This window comes from Rhinolophus sinicus, linkage group LG02 (genome assembly GCF_036562045.2).
Source record: "Rhinolophus sinicus isolate RSC01 linkage group LG02, ASM3656204v1, whole genome shotgun sequence".
NCBI lineage: Eukaryota > Metazoa > Chordata > Mammalia > Chiroptera > Rhinolophidae > Rhinolophus > Rhinolophus sinicus.
In genome coordinates this window covers 56243383-56262659 of record NC_133752.1, presented here as the reverse complement: position 1 = coordinate 56262659, position 19277 = coordinate 56243383, and the positions used below count along the sequence as shown (strand labels likewise).

At 36.6% G+C, this 19277-nt stretch overlaps 1 protein-coding gene across 1 annotated transcript; it reads left to right on the top strand.

Moving 5' to 3' along the window:
- The first annotated feature begins 486 nt into the window (after positions 1-486).
- EREG (epiregulin) lies at positions 487-16496 on the top strand. Its single transcript, XM_019720728.2, is given in 8 exon segments — positions 487-523; positions 1059-1304; positions 12053-12139; positions 13557-13680; positions 14287-14303; positions 14306-14326; positions 14329-14434; positions 16284-16496. Coding segments are annotated over 8 exon segments (720 nt in total). The 3' UTR covers positions 16366-16496.
- Positions 16497-19277: the final 2781 nt, after the last annotated feature.

Below are 19277 nucleotides of genomic sequence, written 5' to 3'. Positions count from 1 at the left end.
TGCTGATATCAGCTTAGGGGCTGTACATGGATGCTGCCAGTCCAGGATTTCCTCACTTCTCCTAAGAGGACGCCCTTTTAATGTAAAAATATTACTTTTGCAGCATTCCCTGCTGGATAGTGGTTACATATATGTTATGTATCAATTAAAAAACTCATGTCACCAAGCCACCTTAAATAGCGCAGTGCAGGAAAGAGGGACAAAGCAAAAGCATAGTGAGTTTTCCAGCCTATGGGGGGAGAATTTGGTGAACTAGTGAGAGCTGAGGTTGAAAAGACTGGGTTCACCTTTGTGGCAGACCTTGTCCAAAAGGCCATGAGAAGTCCCTGAAAGATTTTATAAAGAGAAGTGACAAAATTAAGGCAAAATTTGGGGAGGATAAGTCAAAAGCAGAAGGCTAATGGATAGCATATAGGACAGAAGAAAAATAATTTAGGACTTTCTTCATAATTACTGAACTTTGAAGCCATAAATGACTGTAGTCCCATGGAAACAGGCACTGAGGATGGTGGAGACATGAAAGGTACATCTGGGCGGTAGCAGCTATGAATGAGAGGACAGTGCTTGAACCACTGACAACCTTCAATAATGTCCCTAAGACACACACACACACACACACACACACACACACACACACACACACTCACACCCCCTCCAAAAGAACGTATTTGGGAACACCAGCTCTGGCGGGAACACTGACTTTGATTCCAGTTATGCCTGTCACCCAGAGCAACTAAAACCACCCACTATTCTGGCAGGTGACCCCACAAAGCAAACCAATCCATCTGGTCCACGCTCCCCATCTCCACCCGCAGGAGTCAGAGAGGGAGATGGAAAAGTTTGGGGAGTAGTCCCTGGCTAACCAGAAGAGCATATTTTTCATTCCTCAACCACTCTCAGGTGTTCAGAGGGAGGATGACATCCGGACAGTCCTCTGGCCACTCCTCCCCCGTGGCCGATTATGAAACTCTGGACACTTTGTACCTCACCCCGTTAGTAAGTCCTCAGGCCCGAGGCTCCTCCCCAGACTCATAAAGGTCGCATCGCGGCCAATTGAGCTCAGCTGCCTGACAGACCGAGTATCACAGGGACGAGGACGACTTGTGGCCCTCCAAGCTCTCCCCTGCACTCCAGCCGCAGCCCCGCCGCTTCCGCCCTGCAGGTGCGCGGGTTCCCCGGAGCCCCTGCCCGCCGCCCGCCTCCCTCCCGGCCTGAGCGCCCGCAGGATCGGCTGAAACTCAACGCCTGGAGGAGGATGGAGCCGCGCCGCACCTACTCGGTCCCCGCGCTGCTGCTCTGCCTGGGTAAGCCCCCGCCTGCCGCCGGAGAGGAGACTATCGCGGCCCAAGTTTCATTTCTCACTTGACAATCGGGGAGTTTTCCACCCGGCTAAAGTGTACTCATTTAAAATAATGTCCTTGTATGCGGCTCTGTCTTTCCCTCAAGCCGAGGGTGAAATGGCCTGGGGTCGGGGAGGGGGTAATCTGTATTGAAAATGCTTTTCATTAATAAATTAACTATTGGTATATATGTCATGCATGAATTAATATAGCTCCGTATTAGGAAAAATAAAAAGTTAAAAAGCATTTCTTTTCTTTTTTTGTAAATTTGCCATTCTAGAAATCCAAAGACAGGGATGCACTGTTAACATGTCAAGTTGTGCTCTTTCTTGTTGGGGGAGGGGGTCGGGCAGGAGGCGGGAGACTAGAACCACGCATAGGAGAGCGTTTGGACAGAAATGCTTTCCCTCTTGTCTAGCCCTCAGTTTTCTACAAGTTTCTGGGGGCGCCGGCGCGCGGGCGCTAGGTTTGCTGGAGGTCCAGACGCGACAGAATGAAACTGCTGTTCCTGCGTACCTGGAGCGGGAGGGATGTGGCCAGGTCGTGGCGGTCCTCACTGCCCTTGGACCCTAACACCTGCCGCTTCCGGTTTCCCCGCAGCCAGCGCAGCCGGAGGCTGGCTGGTCAGGAGGTTTTCACTGCCTCCTCTGGCTGCTCACAGCACCCCATAGCCTGTCATCGCTGAGTGTACTTTAATGCCTGTCTCCCTTTTGAGATGATTTAGTGCTTCTGGACAGGAAAAAAGAAAAAAGAAAAGAAAAGAAAAAGAAAATCCTTATGAAACCTTCCTAGTTTGAAAAAAAATATTGCTTCTCCCTAATTCCTTAAACTTCAAGAGGAATTGGAGCTGTTTATGAAGACTTAAATAAGGAAATAAAACTTGCCAGTCTCACGTTCTTTCTGGAGTTGCAATGAAGCGAATTCCCCTAATTACCTATCGATGCAGAATGTGACAGTTAAATTATTATTTAGACATGCCTCATCTCAGGTTTGGCGTAATGAAAGTGCTTAACTCTTACATTGCATTACTTAATTATAGTTCACCTATTTCATCAGCTGCCAAGCCCATTTCCAAATGAGCTAGGTCAGTTTCTGTTTTCCCAGTTTGTTTAGATTTGTCTCTGCCACTAGGAAAGTTCCTGTTTGAAGTTCTGTATCACATCTTTCTACTCTAAGCAGGTATGCAAGTCCAATAGTCTTATCTAAAGCACATGGAAAAAAGGCAAGGCCACCTGTTATTTCTGAAATTGCCTATTTTTCCCCAAATAAAAGATTACCTAGAAATGCTTTTGCCAAATGACTATCCTTCAAAAGAAGAAGTTTATTTTAGATTTCAGCAGACATTTATCATTGCTTTTTTGGAATTTAAATGTTTTTATGACTGTGGAAAAATATAGACGACTTCAGTTCTATCCTCTGCCTCCAACACATGCAGATTTAAAGTGCTACATACACACACAATTATTTGGTTACTTTTAAATTTCATAAATATTTGATATTTATGTTCTTACTTTATATATTGGGAAACTATGACCCAAGGTCCCCTAGAAAACCAGGCCTAAACGAAGAAAGTTCACACCTGAATGAATGTACAGATACTAGCACTTTAGCTTACCAAACATAAGTAAAAGGGTTGAGATACCCCAAACTAGATAACATATTTCTAAATAATCTACAATTTCAGAACTGAATTATCTTTTCTAATTTTGTGATTGTTACAGAGTGAAGAGGAGACATTTTTAACTTGAGTTCAGCAATTAATGTTTAGGGGCTCTTAATCTAAATATCAAACATTTTTATTGCTACCCAAATGGGTTTTTGAGCATGTTCCTAAATGACATCTCCAGGATAACTTGTCCTTACTTCATTGCACAATAACAGAAAGTTAGGCAGAATAAACATTCTTTCTTGAAAATGTGAGAAGCACGGATCTCAGTGAGACACTGGCTCGCCTCTGATCTTTTCTGTTGACTCTGAGAATTTATGAGGTGCCTGAGTGTTACCTGAGATGACACATTACAGGCAGAAAACATGATGACAGGACTTTTCTGTCTCGATTTTGACCTCGGTACTCTAGTTGCCTTCCGCATCATCTTGTCTTATGAGCAACTTGGGTAATTGGTTCTGCACTGGGGTCCAAATTCATCAGTTGGGAAAGGAAATAAGAGTTACCAAATGCCTACTGTGAGCCAACCATGTTGTATGTTAGATGCTTTAAACAAATCACCTCATATACTCTTTAAAATAAATGTATGAGATAGATATGATCAGCTCAGTTTGACAAATGAAGAAACAAAGGCTCAGTGAAGTCAAATGCCTTACAAGGACTTAGAGTAAATGGCAAGATCATTCTGGAGCATTGTGTAAGGAGCCAGAGGAGGGTCTCAGGGTTATCTGGAGCTTACTGAAAACAAAGAAGGGTGGTCTAGCGGCTGCCCCTCTGCTTAGAATCTGTTATGGGAACAGACATATGTACAAAAATGGTATCTTTATGGTATCGCTCAAAATTAGGCACAGAAAAGATGTGATGGTTTTCTTAAGCTGTGTTAAGATATGTTAAATTTGTACTTAACCTATATTTACCATTTTTAATCCACACAGTCCCCAGGAAATTGCTTTTATTATGAAGCAATCATTGATATCACTTGACTGAGCCTTTCTTTCAATATTTGTCTAGATGAATATTAAGTAAAGCAATCAAGAAGGATACATATGCCCTTTTTATTTCCTGTATTCTTTTTATATTATTGTGAATTGAATATAGTATTGATAAGGGACTAAGTTGGAACCTACAGTACGTTTCCATTAACAGTGAGAAAATAAACATACTACGTTGGTTTTTAAAAAAATAGCAGTATATAATACTCACATCATCACTTTGGAAAATTGAATTTGAATGTCTTCTGTCCATTTTTGCCCAAGAATCTCCTATTTCCTGGTTGTCACCCCAAAGATGCAAATGCCTGTAAGAAACCCTCTTCAAAGAGACTATAAATGAAGGTGTGGTTTCCTCATCTGTAAGTCTTCACTCTACGCAATTTATCTAATTAACATGGCTGTAACTGCTGTAATATTCCTTCGGAAGACAATGGGAAGACTCCCCAAAGCTATAATAGGCAAGATCCTGGGGAGGAGCACCCTGACAGCCATCACCTTGGTATGGCAATTGTGGAAGCTTTGGAAAAATAAAGTTATGAAACAGATTCAATGTCCTCTGGGGATGCCATTTATGTAAGACTGGATGTCTAGCTACAGGGCAAATAAAGGTTCAGTGAGATTTTAGGTTAAAATAATGATTTACTTATCTAGGACAGTACATATCTATCATACACAAGACAATTTGATAATTGTCCAGAAAAAAAAATGTTAACCCTTGAGTTCTTAGGACAAAAATCCTGAATTTCAAATTTGAGGCATTAAAGTGGGTTAAATACAAATCCTCTTGAAAATCCTCAGGATAAGAGGAAAAGACTCCCATATACTATATCACATACACATTTACATATGTCAAACTTTATAGTTTTGAATCAAGAGACACATATAGTGTATAGAACAAGGTTTCACCCCCAGTTCTTTCATTTAATGCTTTCAAAAAGATTTATTCCTCTATGATCTCAGTTTTCTTATCTGTAAAATGGAAATCACAATGGTTGTGCTATTAGGTTATTGTATATGGATTTAACAAATAGGATATTAGAAAATGTGCTTGAGAAGCAAAATACTTTGATACTAAGAAATAATTTTTGAAAATTTAATTTTGTTGTTTCTGATAAAGTCTAATAATTGTTTTTCCCTCTTTTTTCCATGTCTCTTCATGTAGACTGTCTTTACTGATGGCATGCCTAACAACATACAAGCCTATTCTAAATTACACACACTGTATGTGTGTGTGTGTGTGTGTGTGTGTGTGTGTGTGAGCACACGCGTATGTGTGTGCACGTCTGTGTGTGTGAGGAGAGAAGGGGATAGGAGAGGGAGAGAGGGAGAGGGAGAGGAAGAAGGAGGGAGGGAGGGAGGGAGGGAGGGAGGGGTAGAGAGAGAGAGAGAGAGAGAGAGAGAGAGAGAGAGAGAGAGAATGAGCAGTGATATGACTGAATGATGGATAGTCAGTAACAGAAAAAGTATTGTTTTAGAAATGAAAGGAACCTTAGAGTAATCTAATCTAAATTCCATCTCCCTCTCCATACCACCCCACTGCGAGGTCTCTGTTTTCAGAGATAAGAAAACTCCACTGCCGGGAAATAAAATGAGTATCTGAGCTAGAACGAGGCTCCATAGCTCATGGGTCTAATGCAGGGTTTTCAGACTTGGCTCTATTTACATTATGGGCTGGATAATTCTTGGTTGTGTGCTGTCCTATGTATTGCAGGGTATTTAGCAGCAACGCCTGGTCTCTACCCACTAGATGTCAGTAGCACCCTGTCCCCTCCAGTTTTGACAACCAAAAATGTTTCCAGATATTGCCAAATGTCTGGTTGACAAAATTATTCAAGGTTGAGAACCACTAGCGTAAGGTGTTTTCCATTGCTATAACACATTGCCACTCATAATTCACCAAGACAAACAAAATTAATATTAATGGTAAGCCGGATGCAAATATAAAACCAATTCTAGTTGTTTAAAAAAATCAACTTAGCAATTTTTATTGCTTGTTTTAGCACCATTTGTCCTGAATAATGATAAATCTTATTTATGATGGAGTCACTCATACTTTCTTCTTCTATCATTGTCTTGCTGACCACCCCCTGCCTCCTTTTATAGAAGTTCTGATCTCTTGTCTCTCACAACACTGAATTTCCTTTTTTCTCCAATTTCCTTGGCCATTTCTATTCACTCTTTATCACCTGTTTCCCAAAATTCTATTATTTTCCATTACTATTGCCCTTGAAATATTTGAATGGCTCCTATGCCTTTAAAAGTTATAGTTCCTCATATGACTTTCAAATAGACTCCATCAACAACATTCTTATTCTATTACTTAAGATCTGTATTCCCAAGTGCCTCATAAATCTAAATAGATGATATATGAACCACAAAACCAAATTCCTTTACTCATTATGTCCTCCCTTCATGTCTACCAGCTCCAAGTGCCATCATAAACCTGCTGCTCTGCCTTCCTTGGTATTTTCTAGCCAAAAACTTGGCATCATCTATGAATTCTTTCCTTTCCTTTTCAGTCCCAAAAGTCTAGCCCCATTAACTCCATATAGTACAGGGCTATATCTCTTGCATCAATTTTCTTTTCAGCATCTTGTTCAATATCTTCCATATAGGAAAACCTCAATAGATATTTATTGGACAAATGTCATTTGAGACATGTAGTTACTAAAAGTAAGTATGGGCTCAGCTGCTCTCCTTTTCTATTCAGTGGGTGTAGCTAAGTCCTTCCCAACGTAGCATCATCATACTACAGATGTATATGTGCTTTTCATTGAAGTTGAGGTCTCAAATATTAACCCAAAATATGCTTTTACAAAATAAAATTTCTCAGCAACTTCCAATGTGCTAGTTGCATTATCCTTATACAGATTCTCTGAATGAAAAGTAATTAGCTTTGCGGCTTTTAAAATTACCTTTCATGTAATCATTTTCTCCTATTTTTTTGTTTTTGATGCTCACTGATTAAAATTCTATCCTTTTGTAAATTCATTTTTGGCAATAGGCCTCTATAAAGAATGCATAAAATGATAGTCATTACGCTTCTAAAAATGCCATTAAATACTCAAAGCTTCAGGCCACACTATGACTATAACGAAAAGAAGGCAAATGGCAAACACTCACAATCCAAACTGTTGTCGCTTTAGGAGATTTTTCTTTTGAAACAATAATATAATAGTAATTTAAATTTCTGAATTGGATCTATAGGGATAGGTGTGAGAAGCAAGCTGGAAGTGAGTGAAGATTTAAAAAGTTGTTAAAAAAAACCCCTCCTATATAACATCTTGAAGAAAAACATGTTTTTCCTATAGAACATTCAAAATAATACTCTAAAAATGAATCTTTGGCTTTTAGTGGACATGAGTCCCATATTTAGAGCTCTTAGCCACAAAATTCGAAAAACTCAAATTAACATAAATTGTACCTCTTACGTAAGAGTTCACATGCATTCTCCCTCATTATAAGAACGCTTCCATTTTGAATAAGATATACATCTTTAATTGCATTTTATACCCTTATATTTTGACTCATTGATTCTTGAATTGAATAGCTCTAAGTATAGTAATGTTTGATAACTGAAATATATGAGCACTTGGAAGTATGACTTAGAAATTACTATCAAAATTAAAGAGTATAATGCCTATGAATTGAAAAACATGACCTATTAAATTGTTTTGTTTTGTTTCTTTGCCACTTGACAAGTAATACCCTATGGCTATCTTTTTAAACTCAAAATTAAAAGGAATAACTTATTTGTAACCTGTTATTATACTAACCTCTGGTTCCCTCCTATTTTATCTCAAATAGTTAGTGTTGGTTTTTACATTTAGTTTTTAATGACGCTTAGTTGTCAGGCTAACATTGAAAAACTGTAGGAAGAGAACGATTGCTGGTAGAAGGCAAGGTGTTATATATAAATGTATATTATTCTATGAAAAGTAGGATGTTATTAGAAAATACTGACAGTAGTTCTTTTCAGCATCTGATGTGATAAAGAATTTACAGTTATTTTAATCAAGGGGAAGCAAGACCTTATCTAATAGTGGAATTTAATTTAAAACAAAAAGTACCTGGAAATGATAAAGGCATATTCACTCCTTGAAAGTATACAAGACCTAACAAGCCCACTATGTTACAGACAAATCCTAAAATTATAGACTGTCATGGAAGAGGCAGAAAACTAACAGTCCATGAGTAGATTGGCACGTGACCTCAGCAAAAGTGTGAACAAAGCGGATTTTGCTACCTGTTTGGGCTGGGCAAATGCCGTGATTCATTATGAGTTTGCTGTTCTAGTCTAAATATTACAAAAGGTTAAATTAGGAAAATAATTTGCATTCCTTTTACTTTGTAACCTATTTTATTTTATTTTGGGTCATTTTTATGAAGAGCCATTTTATCCTTGAGAATTGCAGTGGCTATTGCTGGCTCAGCTTGGTCAGCCAGTCACCAAGTCCCTGCCTCCTTCTTGATGAGCACGTCAGTGTGGCCATAAAAAAAGCAAAGTCAGAAGAAACCATGTGCAATAAGAAAGACATTTTGTACATTTGTCATGCCTCCTAACTATTGGGCAAGTACTTCTTAGTGCTCCAGGGCCCACAACATTTAGTGCTACCCCCATTCGGGTGATGGTATTCAACTTCTCCCACGCGTGCGGTCCCTACTATTGTACAAGGGTGTAGGCTCGGCCCTGACTCACAGGGTAGAGGTGATTTGTATCCTGTGAGTCACCAGCACCACTTCCTGTTGGCACATTTGAGATTTCACTGAAACACAGTCTCTGAAAGATGAAGGGAGAGAGATGAACAGGTGAACTCCCGATTCCTAAAACCCATTTGGAAATTTCACAGAAATAATGGCTTCTAAAGGGATTTTGATTATCATAGTAGCAGTAATGAAATGGAAGTTCCAACTGCCAATTTTAGAGATCATTTACCCCCATCGCCTTGCACAGAGTTCCTTCTACCTTAGTTACCAATGTAAAGCTTGCCACCAGATCTGTTTTCTGACATACTGACACTACTCAAAATCTTTATTTTGGTATCAGAGGAAGTTATTTTCTTAGCAGATCCATGGTCAAAGATCAAAAACTGAAATATAATATTTGCAGTTGAATCTTAGAGAGATGGCTATGTTTAAAAACATTATAAAGTCATGAAAAACTGAAAGAGTAAAGAAATATATGGATATAACTTTAGCATCGATTATTTCTCTGTAGGACTTTAAAATAGTGAGTCGTGATTCTTAAAAGTGACAGGGTAGTAGATATCAGAATCTTCCATGGTGGACGCTTTCAATCTTTTGATCACCTTCACTTACTTCTCTACCACAGTTTGCAAGGTTCTGGGGTAGGGGTGAGGTGAAGGGAAGCTTGAAAACCACTGTTTTAAAGCAATAGAGCTATGCAGATGAATACATGATTTAGAACCAATTTTGCTATCTTATTGGCTGCATACATCCATGATGAAACTGCAGTCTAAAGACATTCATTTGAGAGATGCATTTAAAATTATTTACAATTTCATCTGCAAAATATCCGGATGTTGGATTAATGTAGCAAGTCTCACAGAAACCATCCTGACTGATGGACTATGTCCAAGGGAGCGTCACAGGTGAGGAGAGCCCAGTTTTTGTGGAGGCACGCCCTGCACTGCACATTCTTTAATTCTCAAAGACAAATATTTCACCTCTGGCCTGACCAAATGGAATAGTTTCCAACAGTGGCAAAACTAACAACTACTAAACACCTCAAAAAACAACAACAACAACAACTTAGAAGCAAAACACCCAATCAATTAGCTGGATTTTAAAATAGTCATCAGTTGCAGTTATAAGCAATTCCAAACAGGAAAGGCTAGTTTCCGATTTCTGCAAAAGATAAAGAAATGAGCTTCAAATGTGCATTTGTACAATGGACCTGACTGGCCCATTCATGGTGGGAGAATTGATAATGTCTCCTCCAAAGCACTCCTCAGTTGAAGCAGGGAGGAATAGGAATATCTAGGATGTGAAAACACACATCTAGAGCTCCAATTTGTGTTAAGCAGACTGTATACATTAAAAGGTTTAATTCTTCAGTCATGAAAGTGCATGGTAGAATTATATCGAGATACAGAACAAAATTGACTTGATGAGAATCTAGCTCATTCTCCATTAAAATCTATGTAGACAAAATCATCTTTTTCCATCTTTGTTCAACTGGTAATGAAATCTAAACTTGAGCCATTCTTTGCCATTTAAGAAAGATTTTCCTATGAGTAATTGAAGCACATTTATATTGTAGGAGAAGTATGGAGTGGGGAGAAGATAGTTCTAAACTTTTCAAAAAGTATTTTCAAATCCTTAAAAGATGCTATTGATGTTAAGACACATTTCTAACTCTTTTATGGTCATTAGATAATTGGTCTTCGACAAATCATTTAATGTTAACTGCACTGAGGTTGTTTGGGGTTAATAACTACTTCACGAGATTGTTTTAACTGTCGAGTTTGAAACTATGAAATTACATACTGTTATGCTGATGCATAGTTTTTAGTACCCAAAGAGTATGCAATTTGCTTAACAGATACATGCCTTCTCTTATTGAGAAAATATATGATAAATTCCTTTCTTACATGGATAAATCATCCTTGGAAGCACCAAATTACAAAGAGATGTACAATCTTGTTACAGACCAATAGAGGGCACTACCCACATACGAGTATACTGCTAACACTAGAGGCTAGATGTTGCGTATCAAGGAACATTTATGGGAGTTTCTGGTATGTTAGACATTTCAGAAAATATCATTTCATTTACTTATCCCCACAACTCTGTAAGGGAGGGAAAATAAATCACACAGCTCAAGTTTTCTCCCAGGATTCCCTTTCCACCATACTTTGTGGTCTCCCTTTGAGGTTAAACAATCTGCTTCCATTATACTTACCCTCTTTTGTGCCGTGTGATGTCCACTATACTCTAGAATTTCTTATTGTCTGTTTCCAAATTCCATAATGTGGCCCAATGACAACAATGCTATGTACCCTTAGGAAAATTACTTAAACTCTTTATGTCTCTGTTTTTGCATCTGTCTAATGGCAACAATAATACCTTCCTCAAGAGTGATGGAGAAGATTAAATGAGATAATATAAATAAGGAGAATAGAACTATGCCTGCATATAGTATGCATTCAAGAAATGGTAACTGCTGCCAATATTACTACTACCATTTGTATTTATATAACAATTACTCATCTGTACTGGAAAGAGTGGTTGAAGTACAAATACCTGACTCTTAAACAGAAGAGGCTAAACTCTCTTTAGTAAACATCCGTGCAATTAAAGGCATTCTTCTTACGCTTTCTATGCAATTCAGAGACTACTTGAGTCATTCCGGTGCCTGTTTTCCAACATTTATCTTTTCAGGGGAGACACATGATGAAACACCTTGTTCAAACTCTTTCTGGGCTGACAGAAACTGCATTCTAGAGCTTAGTGTGGTTGGTCTTGCATGTGTGTTCTTTCCTGTATTAGATAAGATATAGGAGTATTCTGACTTGGCTTAGATTACATTTTACAATGCAAAGAGTAACTAAATCAATAACAAATGTATCTTAGGTTGAGAGTCCTGTTTAATTGTTACCATAAATAGAACTTAATTCTATTTGAAGCCTTCTTTTATGATAGGGCTTCACTTTGGAGCGTTGCTCTGAACATCTTGGAATGAAACAGTGCAAACCATATGATTTTCCCATTGCTAAGCTTAGAAATCAGACTTCAAAATCAGGTGTTTGAAAAGGTTCCTGTGAAATGTTTAAAGCAGATTAAATCTGTAACTAACTATGAATGTAATGCCAAGGCTTTTTTTTTTTTCACCCTTGGACAGAAGAGCTGGGGGTTCATTTATTTTTCAGTTATATGCCTGTTTCCGTGAATTATTTTTTTTTATGATTTTGATGGGTCAAATTCTTAAAGTAAATTAAAACAACTCTATAAATACTGCAGTTATGTGGAAATTTGATTAAGGTTTCTTTCCTTGAAACATTAATTACATACTTAATTTCCTCCATAAATAGGTTTTCATCTTCTCCAAGAAGTTCTCAGTACAACTGTGATTCCTTCCTGCATCCCAGGAGAATCCGAAGATAACTGCACAGCTTTAGGTAAGTCCAACTTTGTCAACGTTGCATCAAAGGATTACACATTTTTAACAGAAATATGAACTTAAAGACTGTAAATATGTGATGGGAAAAAAAAGGGGGATAGCCCCTGTGTTAATAAAAGAAATTTTAAACCCCCTTATGAACTACTGATTTAGAAAATTTACATAAATAAATAATTGGTGGGAGAGGGCCTGGGCATCCAGTTATATGGAGATATTTGATTTTAAAGAGATAGGGAAAAATCAGATTCCCTATGGCCATTACACAGAGCTTGCTGTGAAATCATTGTTAGAGGTTGGATTCCAGGCAAATCAGTACAGAATAGATAATAACAATGCATTTTTATTGTTATTTTTCATAAGAGGAACAAATTATATCCCTTTTTTTTTAGTCACAGTATTCATTCAGAAACGTTTATGGAGTACGCAATACGCAATACGTGCAAACATGGTGCTTAGGTATAGGGATACAAAGATAAATGATGCACAGTCTCTTTCCCTCAAGGAACTCAGAGGACTTTGGATATCATTCAAGATAGATCTGCTTTGTATTTCATTAAGGGTTATTGAATCATTGAGCCAAGGGTTATCCTGAGCTATTGAGTCAAGTTTTATGCTAAGGAATCAGGATATTTTCCATAACTTCACTTTCCTCTTATTATCCTTCATCATTGGACTCTGGAGGTTTGGTCTGCTGCCCTCCCTCTTTTTGTTTTTTTGTTTGTTTGTTATTTGAACAAGAGTATTACAATCAAGATGCTATTTTTTTATTATTTCATAAGCATTCTTCACATTTTAGTATATAGATTACAACACTATTTCTAACAAAGTTCCTATTTTCATTGTCGTTACTGCCTAACTGAGGTATTTGTACCTCAGGGCTTGTCTAGCTCATGTTCAGGTCGCATGGTTAGTGATGGTGGGAGGCTTTGACTGATTTCTTTGATGATAACATCAAAATTTTGGGAATACACACCAAAACAAGGCTTACATGCTTAAAAGCCATTGTAGAATTAAGCTGTCTTTAATGAATTAATAGATTCAGTTTACAATTGCTTTTGGAATAATGAATTTCAGAATATTTTGAGGTTTAAAAAAAATTGGACAAACTTTGGATAACTGAATAACTGTGGAAGGTAATGATTTTTGTGTGTGTCTAAAACTTAAACGTTGTCTTTTGAGAATGAAATCCCTGGTTTGTCTAATTTAGTCTGTTCAACATTTTTCCTTGAGGGTCAGGTGTTTGTTTATGGTCTAGGGACTGTGATAACCAGAGCGACTTCCTACTCCTGAAAATGCTACTTGAGTGATTGGTGTCTGACCTGCTTTGTTACAGTAGATCAGTGGTTACTAATATGAAAAGATGATTAAGCCAAAGAAGGCAACAGAATATATTCAACTTTCCATTTCCTTCACAGTTCGGACAGACAGCAGTCCACGCGTGGCTCAAATGTCAATAACAATGTGTAGCTCTGACATGAATGGCTACTGTTTGCATGGACAGTGCATTTACCTGGTGGACATGGATAAAAATTACTGCAGGTAATATCCCTGAACAAACAAGCAAATAAAAACAGGTTTTTTCAAATCTATATTTTTTTTTTCTTTTTTCATTTTTAAAGTTACTCCATATTTTCATGGGCAGTTTATATGTACTATGAGTATGCAATATATATACCATTAAAAAAACTAAAAAGTGTGTTTTTTTTATTAGAGAACAAATAGTAGTTATCAAACTATACAGATACTTCAGGGTTACAGATTGACGAGGGCTTCAGATGCCCTCTCTCTCACACTGCCACATTTGTAGCTCAACTTTTATATTTTTTTTGAACTTAATGTATCAGCCATTTTTTTTAGGGATTGATTCACTGTTACACACAAAAAGCACCTCCAACCTACAAAACTTATGAAACACTATTCTAGATTGGTAGCTGAACCAGACTGTCACTGTCATACCACAATTCAGCTTAGGAGCTATGTGGAGCTCTTTTTTTGATGTTGGCCCAGTTCTAGGTGAAAAAAAAAAAACTTTGGTAAACCATGTAGATTTCTTGCATATAGTGTGTGTGATAGTTCTTACAAAAAAAATTGGTAACATAAAATTCTTCTTTAAAAAAAAAAATCTCTCTCTGCATTTTTTTTTAGGTGTGAAGTGGGTTACGCTGTGTCCGATGTGAGCATTTCTTTTTTCCGTCCAGCAACCCTTGAGCAAAGAATATGTGGCTTTGACTGTGATTCTTATTATGTTGTTTCTTCTCATAGTTGCTAGTTCCATATACTACTTCTACAGATGGTAAGCCAGGTTTTTTTTTTTTTTTTTTTTTTTTCTGCTAGTATACAATACAGATTTACAAACTTGGCAAAAATATGGACAAAGTAATATTTAAAGGGATACAATAGAATCTGCATTAATGATATTCATAAAGAAGTTTTATTGGTAGAATATCTGGATTTAATTTTATTATTAGCTGTTACTTATTACCTATGTGACCTTATGCAAGTCAAACTTGGAGTATCAGTTCTTTCCTCTATAAAATACAGATAGAAATCCTTAGCCTACATTAATTGTAGAACTGTTTTCAGTGTTGAATATGACAATTTATGTGAAAGTAAACCATAAACCATGAAGCCAATGTTATACTTAGCACTTGTATTTAATTTATTAGATCTTTCATAAAACTCAGCCTAGTAAATTGATAACCCCAGAGATTAGGATCTTAAAATTTAAGGCAGACTAGCAGAAATGAGTTTGCAAACAATTATAAAAGCTTATTTTTAAAAAAATGCTTCATGTCAGTTCCCTAAAACAGTCATACTCTATCCTCATGTACGATACAATACTGTTAGGGTTAGGGCTAGGATATGGGAACCGTGTGAATCACTTAACAACAGCTGCCTTTAAAATGTCTCCATGAACCTTTCTTGCTTTGGAACTGGTACAAATTATTCAATGTAGATCTGAATGAATTTCATTTTATTTTACTTTTGCTGAAAGTAATGCACTTCTACTTTTGAAAGTCTAAAAGTGTGCTACTTTTATAAGATTAAATTTATTTTGTCCAGGTTTGACTCTAAGTATTCATCAAATAATAATGCCTTCCTTGTTAGTTATGATCACAGCTGAATATGATTTTATCTGAAATACACCAGAAGGTCTTTGACTGCAATCTTTCCCTTTATAAAGATAGGGACCTAGAGAAGGAAATGGACATGCTCCAGCTCATAGAGTTGACAAGTGGCAGAATTAGGGCTAAACAAAGGCTTTTAAATTGTATTCTTCCACTGCATTAACATTATGCAGTTTCCTCAAGGCTACATGCTTCATTCCAAAACGGGTAAAAAATGAACTCAAAATATTAGGAAGCTAGCTTGAATTAATGAGCAAATGAGTGAAGATTCTGAATGGTGATAGATTTATGAATCCTAGCTGGGAGGACTCGGCCAGGTTATGTAACCTACTTGTACTTCACTTTCTTCATCTGTGAAATGAAGATGATAATTGTAAATATAAGGATAAGATAAATAATGAGTTACAGCACTTAGAATATTGTCAGTCATTTAGTTAGTGCCTGATAAATACTAATTATTTTAATTTGTATTGGTGATAGCATTATATCAGTATGATGCGTAGAATGTAATAATATGTGATAATCAAGACACTAGTTCCTTAGTAGGTATGTAGGTAGGAAGTAAAGAAAGGAAGGGATGGAGTGAGGGAAAGAGGATATAGAGATAGAGATGATAGAGATAGAGATAAGAGAGAGGGAGGGAGTGAGGGAGACAGAGAAAAAGAGAGAGAAAAGGAAGGGAAGGGAAGAAAGAAAGGGGAAAAAAACCAAAGAAGCCAGGCTTAAATGCGGTCACATGCTCTCCTGGAATTTTACAATTTACACAATCATGTTAAAGCCTCTGAGAAGTCCTTTAACTGTGTTTCACCATTTCCTCCCCAAATTGACCACAGAACACTAACCCTGCTTCTCCTCTTCCCCTATTGTCCTACCTAAACCTATTCACCTTTGTCATTTTGGAAAAACTATACTGATGCACCTTGTGAATCCATATATTTGTTCCTTTTGTTAACATACTTTGTTCTTATTACTGTTAACTACAAGACTAACAGTTTCATTTCTGAATATTTCTAGGTACAGAAATCGAAGAAATAAAGCATCAAAGAAGGAATATGAAAGGGTGACCTCAGGGGATCTGGCATTGCCACGGGTCTGAATGGTGCCATCAAGCTTACGGGCCAGGATGCCGTAAACAGCACGCTTGTTTATGTTAATATTCCTATTTTATTAATGATATTTATGTTGGGTCATGTGTAAGACAACAATGGTATGTTTTTAATATACTGGGAAAAGTGTTTATTTTTGTTTTATTTTTGACTATTTGTATAATGTACACAAACTATTTAATATAGAAAGAAAATCGATATTTTTGTAAGAAATCACTTCCTGGGCTAAATGCTTTATTGAAAGCTTCAAAGCTTATTTGCCTGCTGCACAATGCTTATGAGTAAATAATCCCCAGTTCATTGCTCAGGAAGTATCCACAAATGACAGATTTCTGTAAGCCTAAATATATGGTCAAATCAATTTAATATTTTTCTACTCCTCACATCAATGATAACTGGTTTCACTATATCATAGTTTGAAGTATGAGTTGACACCACTGTGTCGTGTATTAAAACAGTGATACAATGGGAACTGAGAGAAACAAATATGAATCATGTGCTAAATATCACACATTTGAAACAAACTAAACTGAGAGAACTATGTTCCCTCCAGGCCCATCCTCAGCGATAATGCTATGTTTCTCTGCCTGGAGGGGAAGTGGACAATTTCCTATTCCAACCCACAAATCCTGTGGATGCTAGTGACTAGTCTAACAGATTCTCCTGAAGTAGAATGAATTGAGAACTTAATTTTATACCATCTTTTATGCAAATGGTAGATATTTTATAGTGTCACAATGTATTGTGTTTTTTTGGTACAACATTTATGTGGCATAACGGCTGCTCATGAGACAATTTAAAAAAATCCACACTTAAAGCCAAAATTTGTGCTTCTTTTTAAAAAGTATTTATTGCATAGGGACTTTGCTGAAGAAATTTTAAGATTAAATCACAGTCCAAAATTTGATGGACTAAACATTAAAGACAATAGTTCTCTGCATTGTCTAAAGACAGAAATATAGTTCTATACAACAGAGTTTTAACTTGAAATAATGCAGTAAGTAGCTTCTTCTAGAATATACAACTATGTATGTAAAATTATATCCTGCTTCAGTAAGTGGGGAAAATAAGAAATATAAGTCATAATATATTTTCCAAATCATTTGAAAGCTTTTAAAGTCTAGAAATTTAACCACGCCTTCCTACAAAGACTGAGATGAAACCAGGGCCCTGCCTTGTGTCTTTTGTTTAGTTTTTTTGAGAGAAACTAAGGTTTCTCCTCTGCTCAGAGCCTATGGTGTCAGTGAGTTAATAAGGGCACTTGCCAACTGCATTAGGAGCCACAGCTGTCACCACCTTGAGATCTCAGGGAGACTGCCTCATTGAATGCTAGACCTTTGGCTGGAGTTGCTCAGGATGACACACCTGGTCAGGGAGGGTCTATTCTTTTTCCACCTTTCTTCCTGACACGTGCTAGGGCAACAAAGAGAAAATAAGTGACGGTTGACCTCCAAAGTGCCAGGTGCCAGGACTTGCCTCCATATAGTATATCCCTGTGTTATATACCCTGGTGCAGTCACATGATTCTAATCGATCACACACAAAGTCGTGTGTGTGTGTGTGTGTGTGTGTATGTATGTGTGTGTGTATAATGTATATTCTTGTACAAACACATGTACACATGAGCTCAATCATAGAATTATAGTCATTTGGTGCTCTATCAACAATATATAAAACTTAAAAACAAGATAAAGAAAAATACAATCAAATTCAGTGAGATCTAAAAGGATAGTTCTGTTTTCCATTTAATAGAGTTAAAGTCAAATGTGCTGTGTAAGAACACATTTTAAATCCTATAAATATTGACATCTACTGTATATAAACAAAGTCTGCCTATTTTAAGTGATCTTGATTGTTTCAAAGAAAATGTATTGACTAACCAAGAAATCAGCTTCAATTCATTTATTTTATTTACGAAAGGGAGTCATATTGGTTTACTTCAAGCATCTCAATTCATATTACATAGCTAATTGTATGTAGCTTGGGGTGGTTTTAATCTGTACTTAAGAATGTTTAAAAAACTAACCCCTGTAAAAGTTAAATATTTACAAATGCATATTAAATAATAAAAAGGTATGACCCAGATTGCTTTTCATAATGAAAGTAAGTCAAATGAGGGTAATGCTAAGCAAACATAAAAAAACGATTGCAATCAGCTCATGTTTCCTACAAACAATGGAAAGATTTGGTCTCGGTCTATCTTCTTCATTTTACAGATTTCTCACTATATTTCTAGAAGGGTCTATTTATATTTAACATACTGAGAACAAATGCAAATCCAATGCATAAATGCATAATTTGTGGCTTCCCATCAAGGCCACACAATAACTTACTTGACACACTCCATAACCAAGGATGTAAAATTCTATGACTGATACTAAAGGTCTAACCTCAAAATTGAGATTTATGTAATTAATACAGTGAATGTTATAATATAGTAGAGCACTACTGTTCTTCTAGCCATGTTTTGCTCTGCTTTTAAAAGTCAAAGCAATGGGAGAAATGGTGCACTGGTATGATTATATCTAACTCAAACTTTTATTTTTTGTGTCCTTAAGAGTTAGCTAAAATCAATTGCTGTCAGGTAAATACACTTTCATGGAACGAATGAGTGATATTAACTTCTAATTTCTATTGATTTCAATAATACAGTTTTAAAAACTTATGTCTAATCCATTTTGTTATTTTTGTTGCAATATCTGTTCTGTACACTTTTGGAAAAATGTGTTTCATTTGCTGCCCAATGTTTTCAGTTTTTTTGTCCTACTTTTATTCATATGGGAAAAGGGGGAGTAACAATTTGTATAAACAGTGTACTAGAGTACATTTTAATATTTTAATTTAAGAGTAATTTTATCTAAAACATCTCTTATTCAAATTGGGTCATGTTAAATACAAGATA